The 18,247-nt window shown below is 43.8% G+C and overlaps 2 protein-coding genes across 2 annotated transcripts in view; one reads left to right on the top strand and one right to left on the bottom strand.

The window, feature by feature from the left end:
* The window catches only part of LOC122620153 (ABC transporter G family member 20), a 45,175-nt gene that overhangs the window by 24,743 nt on the left and 2,185 nt on the right, over positions 1 to 18,247 (top strand). The window contains exons 3-7 of the mRNA XM_043797483.1: positions 6,784 to 6,943; positions 7,487 to 7,749; positions 7,964 to 8,057; positions 14,022 to 14,449; positions 14,629 to 14,848. Coding sequence (XP_043653418.1) covers positions 6,784 to 6,943; positions 7,487 to 7,749; positions 7,964 to 8,057; positions 14,022 to 14,449; positions 14,629 to 14,848 — 1,165 coding nt within the window. The remainder of the gene's footprint in view (positions 1 to 6,783; positions 6,944 to 7,486; positions 7,750 to 7,963; positions 8,058 to 14,021; positions 14,450 to 14,628; positions 14,849 to 18,247) is intronic.
* On the bottom strand, positions 2,010 to 3,234 carry LOC122620154 (protein phosphatase 1A). Its single transcript, XM_043797485.1, has one exon. It carries the CDS (start codon positions 3,226 to 3,228, stop codon positions 2,047 to 2,049), a length of 1,182 nt encoding a protein of 393 aa, XP_043653420.1. The 5' UTR covers positions 3,229 to 3,234; the 3' UTR covers positions 2,010 to 2,046.

Raw genomic sequence — 18,247 nt, 5'->3', positions numbered from 1 at the left:
TTATCTCTCGCAATAATTGTGTTTGAATGCAAATTAAATTGCAAATATTTGGAATTTCTCTGCTCATCTCTAGTCGAGATTCCTGACTATCCCCGTTGTCTGGAGCAGCGCATTGAACTTACTTTTAATTATGCTGGCCACATGGACACGGACATTGTTTGCGCTTTGCTTGGCTCTTGGCTTAATAAATTGCAATTGTTTGCAAGCCAAACTTTGCTTGTCCCTCCGATGGCCCAGTTCGGCTTGGTTTGGTTCCCTGGCTGGCTGTGTGGATTTTGTAATTGGTTTGGTCTGCATTTGACAAAAGGAATGAAATAAAAGAGTCCGGCTAACGGCTAACAGCAAAAAATGGATTTGAACGCAAGAAAGTTTAGCATTATGGCCAGCGACGGGCGGCAAACAAAGTTTTCGCAAACATTCAGTCGCAGGAAGACCACGTTTTTTTTTCGTTTTTCGTGTGCGGTTAACGAAGCAAATAGAAAAATGTTGCAAATGCTGTCGACCGGCCCCAGCCAAAGTCAAATATTTGACCAAAGTTCCATAAACCAAACGGCCAGACAGTCCGAAGTTGGAACAAACTCTATGTCTGATTTTGCCATTTAATAAGCAATTGTCGTGCATCCAAGAACAGTTGATTAAAATGGCAAAAGCCCGTCCGTCCAAAAATGGAAACAAAAACGCAAGAGAAACTATTTGAATATGCGAACCCTTCTGAAAATTGTCTAAATTATAGGAAAATAACGATATGCTGGTCACTGATATGCAACAGACACGCTGCCAGACAGACTACGAGAACAAACAAACAAACTGGACATGAGTGCATCCAGCCAGGGTGAAGGGTCTTCTCAGAACCAGATACTCGTACCAATCCGGAGGACTGGGATGCAGGACGACCGGGAGATCGGGGCCACATGTTATTGTTTTCATTTGTTCTTTCGTGCCAGAGCACCCGCAATCTACACTCAAAAAAATGGCAATCAAACTTGTTATGTTTGATTTAAATGGATTGCGACTTAAAGTTGAAGGAATGGTTGCTTAAATCTGAAATGCATATTGAGCAACTTTTTTTCTGTGTGTACTCCCACAAAACGGACGCACTTGACTAGCAAAAATATTTGGTTTGAAGACGAAACAGGAGGAGCAAATAAGAAACATGGGAAGGAACAAAGAAAGCTAAACAAATGCTGACTCGGCAACCGCAAGTAATAGGCCAAGTCTGGACGGGAGTCGAGGTAACAAATAATAACCGAGCACTTTCCTCTTCCGCTCTGCAGTTCCTTTTAGCCTTACTCCTGTCGGACTGGACATGGAATTGTTTAAATTATTTACACAAGCTGGAAAATTAAAATGGACAGCTGCTGTTCAGGGGCTGAAAACGAAAAGCAGAAAACAGTGGAGCAGTGGAACAGTGGAGTAGCAGTGGCAGTAGCAGTAGCAGTCATTGTTATGACTGTTGCAACTGCTTGGGTCAAGTGTTGTGTGTATGGCGGCACGTACTGTACATGGGTGTGGATTTTGTGGAGTGGACTGGACTGAACTGGACCGAACTGGACCAGTAACTGCCCGGGCTGTAGTTCATAACTTTTCATTTCGGCCCCTCCGCGCCACTCCTTCACTTTGTCTTTTGGGGCTTATCCTTTGTGGCAGGCAAATTTTAATTATTACCAGGCAGTCGAGAAAAGGTCCGATTGCGAATCTGTTGCCAAGTCTGAGTTTTATGAGTTTGATTGTTCTTCGGTCCGCACGCATTGCGTATGCGTAATGCGTGCGTCTGTATCTAATTGAAAAAATCAAGTATACGCCATGTTGTGCCACTGCTTTTGACGAAGCACAAGCACAAGCACAAGCTGGCAATTGGATGGCCATAACGCACAGCTGTTGCTACATAGTAGCACACTTCCTTTGGCCAACAAATTGGGAGGATTTCTTGGGAATAAACAAATGAAGCCAAGAATACACTGGGGAAAAACAGAAAATAACTTTAATAAACGCAATGCGAACTATAACAATTTACTGTAATTATGTTTTACTTTCCAATCAAATATTCTACATTGAAAAATAGTCATAGATTTCAGCCGGAGTATCTGGAAATTTCTCGTGGAAAGCTTGCTCGATAATGTAATATTTTGCATAAAGACCACCGCCAGGTGGTAGATTTGGAATGTTGATGGCCATTCTCTTCATCAGTCGAATGAGTGTTTCAAAGTCGTGTATTTCGTGCTTCTCAATCACTTCTCTGGTTATCTGCACAATAGTTTGATCAAGGCTCCTCTCGGCCTTGACGGCATCCATATCGACTTTCGGTGCTCCAGGCAAAAGCAGAAGGAGCAGAGTCATATTGTCCCTGCTGCCTTTGTGCAGACAAATATCCAATATGCTGTTGACAATAGTCGGCAGGTCATAGGTCACCAAAAGTCGTGAGCTAATAAATTCACACACCTCGCTGCTAGTCATCACATCCCAAATGCCATCGCAAGCTATAACTATAAACTCATCTTGATCGGAACGATTGCAAACAGTTATATCCGGTTCCGGAGACACCATCTGATCGACAGGAGACTTTGAGATGTCATTCTTGAAATCGTAGTCTCCCAATGCCCGGGAAACGGCCAAAATGCCATTCACCCGTTTAATCATTACACTGCCTCCGGCATTCTGAATGCGTTCTTGTTCTTTGGGGGAAAATGGCTTGTGATCTACGGTGCTGATGGCAGCTGTTCCATTTCGCGATATCACAGCACGCGAATCGCCACAATTGGCCAGATATATTTTGTCCGGGGATACGAAAACGCAAATGGCCGTCGAGCCACCTGGCTTGTCCTGATACTGCTTTCTCATATCTTCATCCAACTGCAGGAAGCCCTCTCGTATTCCAGCCTCGTATTTCTGCCTTAAAAATGAGTCGGTTTCCATTATAGTGTTCAATAGGTGTTCAGCGCAATGCTGTGATATTTGATTGCCAGCGTGACCATCGAATACCGCAAAATAGGACCACTTTGCATGGGGATCCTTCAGGTGACAAACAGCCGCGTGGCTATCCTCCATTTCCAATCGCCAGCCTTGCATGGAACTCACGCAGTAACGCAGACCATTTCCGTGACCCTCTTGTGCTTGCTTTTCCGTTTCCGGTTTTTCCAAAAAGCCACCCATTTTATGATCCAGCACTCGAAATTTCCTTGGCTGTGCTCGTATGTCAATAATTTGAAATTGAAATGTGGGGCACGGCATTTCAGAATGAGTTTTTCTCTGTGTAGGCTTCTCGTTCTCGTTTTCTGAAGCATCTATATCCGTCTACACTCGTGACGACTGGAAGTTATTGCTTTTGCAGTATCGAACAATTTTTGGCCAGGCTCAATTAATCAATGACAATTCAATTAGCATCGAGTCCATAAACACACAGAAGACCTCCTTACTCACCACTCACCACTCATGGATAACTTTCATCCCGAGTACCCCGAAAACTTTCGATTACGGACATCTTTCGACGACGAACTAACTACCAAATAACTGAGCAGATCGGTGTGGGAATTGAATGGCCATAAGAAAAGTTTACCGTTTAATTAGACAGGCAAATAGGCAGCAGGGAGCGTTACCGAGTCGTTGAGAGGAGAGTCTAAATGTCAGTTAGCTCGTTCCCTCGACACGGCTATTCGGTCGCATTCGCATCGCATTCTGGCATTCAGGCATTCTGGCGAACAATGAGCTAAATTTTCCATGGAAAACTACTAAGTAAGCTTGTTAATTAAATACGCATTACCGCCCCTGTAATTGCCTGTGACGCGCTGCTTAGCAACAACTACACCTACTAATGAAATGGGGTGGTGGTGGCACAAGGTGCGGAATGGGCTGAAACATCTACGGAATTCCCACTCCGCCATTGGATGGGGGAGGACACAAACTAATTGTTAAAGTCAAGTGCAAAGTTTCAGCGCCCTAACCATCTCAGTTTCCCTGCCAGATTTTTACCCCTGCACTCGTCAATGTGTCACGGCAAGGTAAATGAAATGATATGGGTGCCAAGCAACTTACTTATATCCCAGCTCATTTGAGTAGGCAACTCCTTGTTAAAAATGTAATTAAAAATGTTTTTGCTCATAATAAGCCCTAGAAATGCAGAGCAGCAAACTTTGTATTATGGTAAAATTAGGCGAATGGTAACTTCAATTACACAATGTGGCAGAGACATATCTGTCGCTAAAAAGTAGTTGCAAAACGAAATACAAAGTAATGATCCTGGCCAATCACGCGACTTGGCAGTGGCAGTCTTCAATTAATAAGCGCATAATTCAGTCGCAGCGAAATGCATGCCAGGCGACCTAATTGCACACACTAATGAACTAATGTACGTTGAAATCATCAATCACGGCCATCCAGAAATGAGTTGCGGAATGCATCGGGTTCAGACTAAATGCCGTCGCAGCAGAACAGCAAAATCACAGCGCAGCACAGCACTGCACAGCTAAAAAAAAGGTTAATGGGTTGAAATATCAACATCAACATCAACTCGGGTCGTCAACGTCAACGTCTGCATCGCTGCTTATTGTTTGTTTGCACTGTTTTTCCTGCGGGCAAAACAGCAGACCCAACTGTGAAGGTGGACAAAAACAGGGCTTACTGGGGGCTGAAATATGCGCACACCGCAGGTAAATGTTGGTAATTTGCGACTTGGAATTCAGTTTTTCAGCTTTTCAGTTTTCAGTTTTCAGCGTCTGCTTTAGAGTCCCTGCATAGTTTAACGGCAGCGACCTCTTCTAACACGACACTTGCCCATTTAACGCTTTATGGCATTGCATTTATGCTATGCGATATGCAAAGAGGCAATTGCATGCAAAGTAGCGAAATTCGCCACCGGAAACTGAAATAAAACTGGGCGGGAATACTCGATTGGCCTGCGGACGATGAAATCGCGACGGCCAGAAACAAAACAGGGAGAAATATTACTCAAAAACATAACAGGTGAATTCAATTAGCCTGCCAAGAGCTGTGACCATTGGAGCATATAGATCCATCGAAACTAAACAAAATCTTGTAATAGCAAAAAAGGCTCATAACAATTTGAAATCCTTTTATGTTGTTAAAAACTTAATATATCCTTTAACGATTAATTCACCTAGCAAGGATAAAAAGGTAATTTTATCAGAATTAATAAAAGTTAACAACATAACTTTGAGCCTAATTAAGTTTGAACACATTGAACTTTTCTACCAATTTTCTGTTTTTTCTCCTGGCACATGAATGTATTTAATTGGGTTTCGTGAGTTGCAGTTTATTTTCGCATATATTTTCGCATCTAGTCTGACAAAAAGTTCATTTGAGATGAAACACTTAATTAAAGCCAACAAATAATCCACTTTTCGTTAGTTTTATCTCAGTGCTTCAGTTTAGTGGAGTGTTTAATCATATCTGGCTGTATTGTCCAACCCGATGCTTGTTTTTTGCCCACTCGCCGGTTTTAACCAACCATCCGACCTTTTTGGCCAACTCGGGTGTCCTTAAGCTGGACGGAGCAGGGCAGTGCTTTTATTTACCCCTTTGGCTTTTGCTTTGGCTTTGGCTTATACAAGTGTGGCTCTTTCTCTGGCCCCCCCGCCTGCAATCGACCTGCATGTTATTCATGGCTAAACACACACCTGCACACCCGCACACCCGCCTGCACACCCTAACCGACCTCAAACCGCGACCCCCGCACCGCTCGACCCCCGACCTCTGCGCCATCTAACTGCCAACTGACAGACCAACAATTTTCTAAACTCGCGCGCTGCGCACGTAATAAAAAATACGCCAACTTGGGTAAGGTCGTCTAGGGGGGTGGTAAGTGGGCGGTGGGCGGTGGGCGGTGGGCGGTGGGCGGTGAGCGGTGGGCGGAGGCTGACTGGCGCGCTAAGCTGTGCTAAACATTCCCTAAATATATTTTGCAACAGCTCCTCCACACACGAGATAAGCGGCGCACATACCACACCGACCTGAACCTGAACATGAAGATAGTGCGGGTGGAAACTGTGGGGTGTACGACAAGAGCGCTCGGAAAATGGGGTGGAAAATGGGCGCTGGAAAATGGGCGGAGGGAAACAGGGGGGTTTTCGGGCACTAAGAGAGCGCTCAGAGAATACCGTGCACCGAGCAATGAAACTTTTTGCGCCTGAATATTTTTGCAAAACTATTCACAGTTGATTTTTCACCTGATGCTCTTCATCCTTGTGCCTCGGAAAGTGCGGGTGTGTGTGTGTGTATCTGTGTTGGCAAGTGCACCTGCCGCCGAGGCTTTGTGTGAGTGCTTAAAATATTTGAGCGGCATGTGTGTGTGTGTGCATGCGACTCCTTGCCCGAAAAATATCCGACTATCTGACCAGCAGAGTTCTGGCCTCCTTTTGGGCCCAACTCAAATGCAGCTCCAATGCCAGTTGAATTTTTCCGATAGGTTTGCCCTTTTTCCAGTGGTCCTACTGCCGGAATTTACAGATTTACTTGTAATTATCTTTGCTCACAATCCAAAGGAATTTAGCCAGGGAACTCCAAGGGGATTTTGAATTTAAATGGGTGTAAAGGGACATGGGAGAGACAGCACTTCACTTCTACAACATATTTAATGCATCGAAATATAACTAAGGAACAAGTTGAACTACCATTTAATTTAATTTTAAGGAACTAGAAAGTTTAAAGAATATTTTTGGGCGAATCCTGCAAAAGAGCCGCTCCTGCAGGAAACCATCTGCATACGTGTGCACTTAAGCTCATTATATGGTAAAAACGACTTTAAGCTCAACTAACCGAGTGCAATTGCAGATACGGTCTCCTGGGCGCCTCTGGATGCGGGAAAACAACGCTGCTCAGCTGCATCGTCGGACGACGTCGCCTCAATTCTGGCGAGATTTGGGTGCTCGGCGGACGACCCGGATCTCGGGGTTCCGGAGTGCCGGGTCCCCGGATTGGCTATATGCCACAGGTGAGTTGACCTCGGCCATACTGCGCCGGCTGCCTTCCACTTTGCACTTTCCACCGGGAAACTGCTACATTTTTCATGCGCTTTTTATTATCCCATGCCAGAGCCGACTAAATTAAATCAACGCAATAAAATGGTGAAAGCACAAAAGAAAACGTGTACCCACTCACACAGAAAAGGAGGAAAACTTTTCATTTTCACAATCCATAAGAATAACTCAAATCCACTTTTTCTGAGCAAAAGCGGTGCTAGTTTTAAAGAAAAATTCATGTATTTTAGATAAGCTAAAAAACTTAAAATAATATTTTGACAAGCTATACAAATATTTAATCTACATTTTTAATGAAAATTGTAAAATTCTTAAATTTAAAGCTTATTATACTTGTGGTCTTGAAAAAGCCAAATTGCCAATCTTCATTAAAGTCTGCTGGGAAAAGTGGAGTCATAAACCAGCGAAGCCGAAAAGCGGGCTGCGTTTTTAAGCGGAAACAGTATTCAGCTGGTGCAAATTTATAACATCCGAATTCCCATTCTGGTTTATTGCAGGAGATAGCCCTTTACGGCGAGTTCACGATGCGTGAGACCCTAATCTACTTCGGCATCATCTCTGCCATGTCCAAAAGCGACATCGAGGATCGCACAGAATTCCTTCTCAAATTGCTCAATTTGCCAAATGCCTCCAAATTTGTCAAGAACCTGAGTGGCGGCCAGCAGCGGCGAGTGAGTCTCGCGGTGGCCCTGCTCCATGAGCCGGAGCTGCTCATCCTGGATGAGCCCACTGTGGGTGTGGACCCCGTTCTGCGACAGAGGTGAGTGCAGCACTAAATAGTTGATACACTGCTACTAAGTCAATATATTATCCTTGATTTAAAACACTTTTATTTAACTTTATTACGTGTTGAGCTATTTGACAATCCGTTGTTTTACTTCAGCTTCATATATATAATATTAATACTTAATAGACACTGTGCACACTTTACATGGCGATGACAGCTGATTAACTCTTCATTCTCCTGATTGCAGCATCTGGGATCATTTGGTGGACATTACGAAAAATGGTCACACGACTGTGATAATCACCACGCATTACATCGACGAGTGTGCCCAGGCACATATGGTAAGTAGTCAGGGGATTTCCGGTGAAGTGATAAGCGGGCAGGGACGAAGGGATTCGGGATGCTCTGTGGCAAGCAAGTGTCAATGGCGCTTGGCGCCCACGCATTGTTCGTCCGGGTGATTTATGATCAGCCGGCACATCCATGTGTAATATGCGGCGTATGAGCAATATTATGCTGCCACTGCCAAGGTGAAAGTTCAGCTATCAGCTCCGGCAAGCGCTGTCAACATGCGGCGCTAAGTGCTTCCGCCCGCCCCTTGGCAAATTTGTATCCTGCGGGCGGCTGCAACAAATCCGTGTCCTGCACGAAAATGAAAAAAAAAAAAAAAAAAGTAAATGAATGAATGGCCAAAAGAGGAAAGTCGAGGAGTACAACATTACTGACGGCTGTCTTCTGCGTTGACCCATGGCCGTGGCACGATTTACGAGGCATTTCCGAGCGAGACACATTGCAAAAATTTACTTCAGATTTATTTATGCCACCAGCGAAACAGATGAGATCTGTATAGGGAAATATAACTGCGTTAGTCATTTAATGCGTGCAGCAAACAATGAACTCCGGCGCTTTCAGGCGTAGAAAAAATACAAGAATAAATCGTGACAAGGCTCGCAAACAAACGCCCATCACAATGGACAGTTGGATAGACAGATAGATACACGGCCAAAGCGACAGGCTGAGATACAGATACTTGGCAACACGCACGGGATATGCACACATAAAACAAACAGAATCCTTACCCAGAAACACACACACGCAAGCTCAAGTGGAGTGTGAGATGCATGAATATATCAATGACAACACTCTGCAAAAGATTGATGTGGGGAGCGGCGAAGAAAGTGTGAATTGGGCCCAAGATCGACACTTGAGACACTCTACAAGGGGGCCCATTTAATTTGATTGATCGGGTGCACGAGAATATTCATCAAAATGGCTGGCTTAAGGAACATTTTTACAATTTTTATCATTATCGGATCATAATTTTCAATGCTAACCCTTCGCGGGTATAACAAAAAGAAGACTTAATGACATGATTTAAAATAAATTGATGCATCTCTGAAAACCGTTACAGCTAAAGATATTTTCTAATAATTGGGTTATGCTTGCATGCTTTAAAGTTAAGCTAATCACTTGGCATGCGAATCAATATATCGATTCGTTGGAAATGATTGATTGAGGCAAGAAGATATTAATCAGAAATGTGTGCACGGCAAATTTATTAGTTTGAAAATAACTTTGCCCAAATACCTATTTGAACATTTAACGCTCTATATTACACATAATTCACAACCAAGCCTTTTGGGTCCGAGTCCCCGATTATGGAAACAATCAGACAGTTTTGGGGCTTGATCTCCCTAAAACCACTTGACCCCCAAGGACACTCACGGTGTTAAATGGCTCACATGCTGTGCCGCTGCCAGCAATTGTCAACACGTTTACGCCACCACCCACACCCACACCCCCACCCCCAAGAACCACCACAACCCTTTCGTAAGTAAGCAGCACAGCACATGTGATGTGCCGGATGGGAATCCGTTGTCATGCCGCCCTGCCGCCAAAAGTCATTGCGGTAAAGAGTTATGGCCAATAAACAAAATCACTGGCAGGAATAGAAGACTCGCCTTTGTTTGCGGGCAATCGGCATTCAGCAGTTGGCACTTGGGAATCGCACTGGCATTGGGATTCGGATTGGTATTGGGATTGGGTGTCAAGCAAAACAATCGACTGAGCCGCAGTCCAAGTCCATAAAACAAGGCACACGGATCGGCATCGAGGTATTCCGGCCAAGTTAATCCGAGCGTCAGGCGTTGAAATGTGAATTTAATGCGAATTGTTGGACCAAATTTATGGTTTATGGGCTCTATAAAAAACAAACTTGCGGAAGAAGTTCCCATTCTACGATCCTAACCTACATATATGCAAAGCCCCTGGGACCAGAGACCACGGGCAGCGGAATGAGAAGTTGTTGTGCCTGTGTAACTTCTGGTGACAGTGTTTAATTGCTCATATTGAACACGTGTTGGCCTCGCAGCTCAGCTCAAATGGAACAGCAAGCGGGTCTCAGCTTAGATTGTGCACGCCTGAGCTGGCTCACAGGAAGAAAACACTGAAAAAAACAAACTTTTTTAATGCTACTTACATAGTTCGAGAACAGTCTAAATAAGTTGGTTTTTGACTAGATGAAAGGATATTTCTAAATATTTTAAAAATATTACAATGCCTTCTAAGGATATTTAAGATCATCCACTTGTCTGATATTTCTTTGCGGTGTACGAGTATTATGGCCGGCAGCAAATTGCTTTTTCAGCTTTGTCACTTTTTCGTGGCACGCTCTGGCTTCGGCCAGCTCAAGTCGAGGAAGTCGGGACAGAAGAGGACAAGTCTTCAGTTTGGTTCAACTTGGCCGAAGGTAGTTATCTGCACATATTTTTCGCCAATTCTGCACGTCACGTGGAGTTGGCCGTAGTGTTTTTCTGCTGGATTTCCTTGTGTGTACTCTGTACTCTCTGTTTTCTTGCTGCCTTTGTTTTGGGCCAATTTTTTCTGTTGAGTCAACAGAATTGCGTGCCCGAAATGGGATTCCCCTTAGCCAATATCTGCTAAAGTAGAGCTCAATGCAGCACAGACAGACACATAAATTTAACTGCCCTGGAGTCTGATTGAGTGAACCACTTCAATGGGAGCGTACGAGTAGATGGCACTTGATCTATTTCCCACCCCAAATGCCAGAAGCACCTTAAAAAGAGGGGCTTTAAAGTGATTATTGCCTGCTGGCAATTTATAAGCTGAAAATTCATGTGGCAATAAAAATTATATGCACCATGGTGGCAAAAACAGCTATTAGTTTTTTGATTCTACTGCTGCAGCGGGGATGCACTCAAACAAAAGCAGGGGCATTAAACATAATCGTAAAATGCATTTACGACTGCATCCCAGAGTGTTGTTAAAACTTTGCCGTGCTTAAATTCGGTTATTGTTATTTGTATGATGCGCAGATTAAAAGTTTTATTTTAATTGAAAAATATTTATGGACATTAAAAATTTGTACGTGTCTGCCGGTGTGTGTGTGTGGTGTGATTGGGGGTATTCATATGTGCAATATGTGGCATAAACCGTTTCTGCGGCATCGTCTTCACACTGGGCCACACATTTTATTATAAAAGTTTAATGTCTGAATGATATGTAATATTGGCGTATTTATAACAAATATATAAAATACTTAATAGCACCCGAAGTGCAATCCTGTAAGCTAGTAAAATGGGCCACCGAAGGATTTGGTTTTTGTGGTAAATGTAACTTTGCTCTTTAATGCAGCTTGCTCTTAAAATAATGTGGTGTGTATGCAGGCAAATATTGAACAATAACCACTTTCTGCCCCGTAAAATAATCCTATTAAGCGATTTTCAATACAAATGTGTACACTTTATTTTTCTTTAATTTTAATAAAGTATCTCTGCAGAAATTACTTGTTCAAGATTCCTAAAGGGCAGGATGCAATTTAAAACTTGCATTCCATAAAAGAGTTTTTATTGCAAAAGTACAGAATATTTTTGGGTTTCTATTTAACAAAAGTGTAACACCTACGGTGACATTGGAACCCACATCAAAGTTGGCTCCGCATTATGACAAGCCTCAACGCCTGCAGTACCCTCGCTATGAGCCCACAAGCACCCACTCAACCTTGCCACCCACCCACCCACTAAACCACGAGGTCAATCAACTCGTCCCACACAACAGAATCTGAAATGGCTTCTGGTCTCTCGCTCCTAACAAAGTGCAGCGCTTCACTTTTTTTGACAGACATTGCTCCCCAAATTTAATGTCAGCACTGCTGCCTTTGCCTTTGCCTTTGGCTCTGGGGAAATTGTTGGTTGGCCCACAAAAAAAAAGGGAAAATAGCAGCGTAGAAAAAAGAAAGCAGTTGAAACAAAAAGAGAAAAGTCAGGACAGAAACAAAAAAAAATAAAAATAAAAGAGCAGAGAATCGCGTATACGCCACATGGCCACACAGCAAAGACACAGGGGCGTGTCTTCGTCTCCGACTGTCCCCAGTTGTACATGCAGCACTTTCTGCTCTAATAAATGAAATCAGGGAGCGTAACATTATGTGATGGATATATTGTTACGAGTGCTCTACTTCAGCGTTTACTGGGCGAGGGGGGAGCCCCCGAATTCCCTCGCCTGGTGCGCCTTTAATAGTTGATATTGTTGCATTTCCTCTTGTATTGCTGCCGTTTTTCCGTTTTTCCCGTTTTTATCCTTATTGTTTGTCGCGTAATTTTCCGCATGTTGCTTTTGAGCAGCCAACTCAACTCAACTCAACTCAAAAAAAAAACAAAAAAAAAGACACAACCGAAATGCAAATGGACAGCTGAATAATTGCTAAAGCTGATGAGTGACGGGAGATACACAATAACCAAGAAAAAATATCATTACCAACTGGTTTTCCGTTCGCTGATGAAGTGTTGATCTGATTCAACCACTTTGATTGCCACTTTAATGCTACGTTGCACGTAGCGTGCCATTAAGCATTAAGCTGCAAGAACTGTAGCACAAAAAAACGGCTTACGGATTTTATCAAGAGTTTTGTATATATTTCTGTATGAAACGTGAACGATTTGGGGATTAACTGTCGCCATATTACGCTGTTGCAGCTAATTGTACAGGCTTACGAAGATTTTAAAAAAACTATTGGCAAGATAATAACGTAGGTAAGCAAGTGTGGCTTATGTAGATTACAATTTTAATATAGTACAAATAGAGCACTAATGAAAATGCTATGAGCATCCTTATGCTTGCAAAAATTCAGATCCTATGTAAATTGAGGGAATTTCAGATGAACATCCAAGATTTATTTTGCCAGCTGCATACTATATATTCTAGAATAAATTTCGAGCTCCCTCACATGCAGCAAGTGCCACCTACGAACCCAGCCATAAATATCATGTGCATTTTTCAATTTCCTCTGCGTGCCGGGCACGAGGCGAACGCAAAATTATTTATGGCATGCAAAATTGCCGGCCATAATAATGCATATCACATAGTTGGCCAATAAAATTACAATTGGCTGCCTCGCCAGGAGCTCCGTAATTTAGTTTCCCATTGCAATTCAATTAAGACGTTAATTGGCCCTGAGAAGTCGAAAAGACAGTCGCCAGTAGCCAGTCTGGAGTCGCCAGTTGCCAGTCGAATTGGCCAAACACACAACATGCTCTGGGGGAAATGGGTGATTTCCTTCCTTGCTGGCCAAAATCAGGAGCCGAACGAAGCCAAATCAAGTGGCAAAACTTTGTTAGCTGTGTGTGCGAGTGTGGTTTATTTAGCATAGAATTTGCCTGTGCACTCGGAAAAATCCGGGGGCAAAATCGGAATCGGTACCAAGGGGTCCTGCAGCAGCCAGCCCACTCATGTGCATGCCTAATGAAGCCATCCATTTGATGTGTGGAACTGATGAACAAGCAGCGTCGTCTTCATGGCAAACTTTTCCGCCCGCAGAGAGGCCGAGGGGATGACGGCTGGTCATGTACGGACACAGAAATCAATTAAGTTAATTTCCGCACGTTGCGTGAGCAAGGGATTACGTCGAACAGTGGTAGTCGATAAAACTTCATCGACACATCCACAGCCACAACAACAGCACCAGCGCCAGGAACAGGAATAGGATGTGCATAGGGGGCGCAAACTTTGACAAAGATTCTGGGACGCGGACTTGGACAAGGACAAGGACAAGGGCAAGGACGACTGGCCAGTCGCATCAAAGTCGAAAAGTTAAATTGGCTTGACGACACTTTGCGGAGCACGCTCCAAATCAATTGACTGACAAAACAGGGATGTTACACAAATCTATTTCAACTTAATTTCGAGCACACTCGGATGTGTTTTTGTCAGGGCAGCCAGGCTATTAGCTGGGATATATTTATAATATATATATTATATATAATATATAATTTTTATTACATTTTCAGATCGGTCTATTGCGTGGCGGAAAAATGCTGGCAGAGGAATCGCCGGGCTATCTGCGTCAGCAGTACAACGCCGACTCGCTGGAGGATGTCTTCCTGAAGCTCTCCGTCTTGCAGAACATGGGAAAACGCCGTCGATCGTCGATAGCTCAGGAAATTGTGGAGCAGGTTACCGTGCCGGCGATCTCTAATCCCGCCTTGGACATGTCCGATGAGCAGCATGCCGCCGAAATCTCCGGCGAATTCGGCGATAATATTTCAATGTCGTCCGCGGCTCGGGATCCGATCAGCACCACCGCCCCTGCAGCTCCACCGCTGCCACCGCCCCAGGAAATACCCACATCCTTCTGGTACAATCTCCATGTGATGCAGTCGCATCACCTGCACGCTCTCATCTGGAAAAACTTCTTGTGGATGATGCGCAACGTGGGGTGAGTCATGAAGAGTTCAGATTATTATCAAAAATCAATTAACTATTAATTTAAAGTAATAATACTGATTTATTTACTTTAAGCTAGTTCCAATCCCATGCTACTTGTGTGGCATAATAATAGGACGAGCTTACTAGTGCCCATCAATTGCTAACCAACTCTGGGTGATTCTTCCGCAGGGTGATGCTGTTCATCGTGGGCCTGCCCGTGGTGCAGATACTGCTCTTCTGCTACGCCATCGGCCATGATCCCACTGGCCTCAAATTGGCCGTGGCGAATCACGAGATGTCGGGGGAAATGATTATGGAACAATTCTGTCCAGTGCACACCGGATGCAATCAGACGATGCTGAGCTGCCGTTATCTCGATATGCTGGTCAAGAACAAGAGCATGGTTGTGGTGAGTGCAATGCAAATTACCTACCCGACTTACCCAGCACCAACGCCCCTATTTCGCAATCCCCTGGGAGCAGAAGGACATGCACTGAACACAGTGGGCAGCATGAAACAGAGGATGAGGCAGTGGCAGTGGCAGTGGCAGTGGCAAGTGCAGATGAAGATGCAGCTCCCAGCCCGGGGGTGCAATATCAACTGTCATTGGCTTTTTGGTTAAATTGTGCAGTGCGAACTTTACAATAACCACTCATGTGGCTTATATTCAGAGCCCCCGATTCGAATACGTTCGCCCTGCCGTCCGCTCCTGTAATTTATTTCAATTTGTGTGGACAGCCGAGTGGCTCCCCCTGTTGGGCCCGAGTGGAGGCTGGGGCTGAAGCTGGAGCTGAGGCTGAGACTGCCGGGTCTTCAATCTACTGCACACATCATTTCGCCCTGCCGCACTCCTAAATCACCCCCTCCATACACTTGGCTTTGTCTTGGCCAAGTCGCCCAGGCAGTGCTGCTTACTTGGCCAATTTCTAGTTAACATCTGGGTGCGGAGGCCCTAAGTTGCTATAAACTTTATAATATAACATGGCTCTATCGTTGAGTAAACAATTCAGAATATCATTCGGAATGTGAAAATATATATATATATTTTTTTAAATAATATAGCAGTTATTTCTTAACCAAACGAACAACTCTGCTCCTGGTCCCACTCGTGCTCCTTCTTCGATGCAAAATGAAGAGGATGCTTCCACTGCCATTGCCTCTGTCTCTGCCTCTGCCTCCGATGTGGCCGTTGCCCTTGGTGTTGGCGAACACAAATTACAGCTGCTTATCTTTGGCACAGCAACAAGAGGCCAGTCGGTCGAGATCATCAATAAATTTACTGAACTGCCAGGGGCGGCGATGGCCAGAAATAGTGGGCCATCGCAGAGCAGAACCAGAGCAGTATTACCGAGGCCAAGAAAAGCCGCTTGTGGCAATTTATTCCAAATTACGCTTCAAAAACAAAGTCGCTTTTGCTGCCTAATTTGAGTTTCGTTTCGCTTTGGTCGAGGGCTCGAGTCCTGGCTTACGATTTCATGCATTTTACATTAGACACTATAATAAGCATAATAACAGTAAAGAGTCGACGAGAGTGTGGGTATTTTTACGATTAGTTTGCACAGCATTCGTGTAAAATTGAAACTTGTTAGCTGGTTTGTTGTAAATTTCAGGCAAATCTGTGGATACTCTTCTGTACAGTCGTTTCGCGGAATCGATTTCGACAGTCAATTGCGTTCCGATGAAAAATAATAAAACAAAATCAGCATTGAGACCTCAGTGTCCCATCAAATTATCCAGCTAACAGAGCGTGACCTCCTAAACTTTTAGAAAATTTTCAAATAACAATATAATAAAGACCGCAATAATAAGGCCAGCAGCAACCGTCCGCATGCCTCAACTGGCAATTTGTGAAGAAAACTTTTTACCTTTGGAAATTGAAAAGCATCCCCAAACCGCTGGCTATCAGACTAAATTTGTATAACTTCGGACAAAAATAAAGGAAAAATGGAGAAAAAATAATACGCGAACGTGTATCTTGAGGCCGCATCAAAAAGACCCACAGCGAACGAAGGGGGAGCACGAAGGCCAAGTTAATTTTGGTCAATGAACAGCGTATCAACGTGCCATCAGCACTTGGCTAAAACCCTACCCCAGCTTACCTTCCCAAAATCCTGTGGAGGATTGGAGCTCCAGGCGGACCTCAAGGGGGAGGTCAAGAAAATTTGAATTTTCCTCGTGTATTGAAGTCGGCGCGTTCTCTGTTTTTTCAATACCACTTTTCCAAGTCAGCTACGGAGTGCGGTTGGGGTATGATGTATTTATCGGAAAGATAATACAAACATTTTAGAATTGAAAATATCTCTTTTAACTCTAAAAAATGTAATTTCTTTTGCTTCTTGATACTTTTGATTCGTTATCAGAAAACGGAACTGAAAGGGTATAGCGATAGCACTAGTTGTCTCTTGAATTTTTTCGGCCTTTTTGGCTTGTGGTTATGTTTTCACCAGATCAAAAGCATTTCCTTTACCCTTGTCTTAACGACACGAAAGTCGTCCTTTGTGTTGTTGGGCCAACCTCCCAATTTTGTGAGGCAGCTCCCTGAATGGTTGCAGTAATAATTTTATAAACTTCCCCCACGGCTAGGAGCCCGAAAAAGAAGTCTTAATTTATGGGAAAATTGAAAAACATATTGTGGTCGGCCGATGTCGCTGGCTGTTGTCCTTGCTTCTAATTAAAAGTTCATTAAGCATGAAAATGTAGCTCATTAGTGTAGAATCTGGCCAATTTCATGCTCTTCGATGTTGAAGAAAATGTATGAAACTTTGCTAGGAGTAGTGGTATTTTAGGGAATATATCTTTGTCTTACCAGAATCATTCAATTTAATAATCATTTTTTTCTTCTTGTTTCAAAGCATATTAATAATTGATTTAATCAAAGGTTCTCAAATATTTTCGTTTAGCTGAAATCCCTTTTCTACTACGCTGCTGATGGTACTTGATTAGCGACAAGCTTTTACTCGAAGAAAGTGCTCGAAAGTGCATCCTGGGTTTTATTTTTTCCCCAGCTAGAGAGATTTTATGAGCAAAGTTAAGGCAAAGTCGAAACAAAAATTGCCAAGGTAGCTGTAGCTGGGGAAAGTTTTTCTCCCAGCTTCTTTCGAGCTCATTTGCGTCGAGCTTCTGACCAAGTTGACTTCATTTGCGCATAGTTTGCGGCTCAAGTTTGTCATAAACAATGTTGAAGTTGGGGTTAAATAGTAGCATAAAAGTTGTTCGGGACCAACAATTTGATTGTCTGTAGCCATGGCTCTTCGCATCATAATTTATTCCAGGTCTCTAGTGTAAAGCTCACCCGAATCTCCAGTTCTCCAGTTCTCCAGTTCAGGTGAATTCAAATCCACCCTGCGCAACATAGTTTGGCCAGGACCCACACTCACACTCACGCACACATCCTTTTCTGGGCCATCAAATCTAATGAGGCCAATTAAGCCACACACTCCACTGTTGTTGGCCCCAAAATCGAGAAATGTGTGTGCAGCATTAGTACGGCAATTGCGTAAATTTCACGCCTGTTTGCGAGGCGTCTGTCCTTATGCCATTTTCGTTTAAATAACTGCAGATCGAAGCCGCAAAATTGCCCGAACTAAGCCCAAATACAAATGCCAATACACGGCGCCTGGGTTTTGTGGCCAGGCCTTTCTCCCTCGGCTGTGATTGTGATTCCTGTGGCTGTTGTGGCACACATAAGTGACTGGCAAAAGTTTAGGCAAAGTTTTACGCCCCTCCATCCAGTTCGATGGTGACTTAATAAATGTGCGAGCACTTCCCGGAACTAGCTCAAGATCCTTGGGACTGCTCCACTTTCTGG

This window comes from Drosophila teissieri, chromosome 3R, assembly GCF_016746235.2.
Source record: "Drosophila teissieri strain GT53w chromosome 3R, Prin_Dtei_1.1, whole genome shotgun sequence".
Taxonomy (NCBI): Eukaryota; Metazoa; Arthropoda; class Insecta; order Diptera; family Drosophilidae; genus Drosophila; species Drosophila teissieri.
The sequence above is the reverse complement of the archived record's forward strand: the minus strand, read 5'-3'. Positions and strand labels throughout refer to the sequence as shown.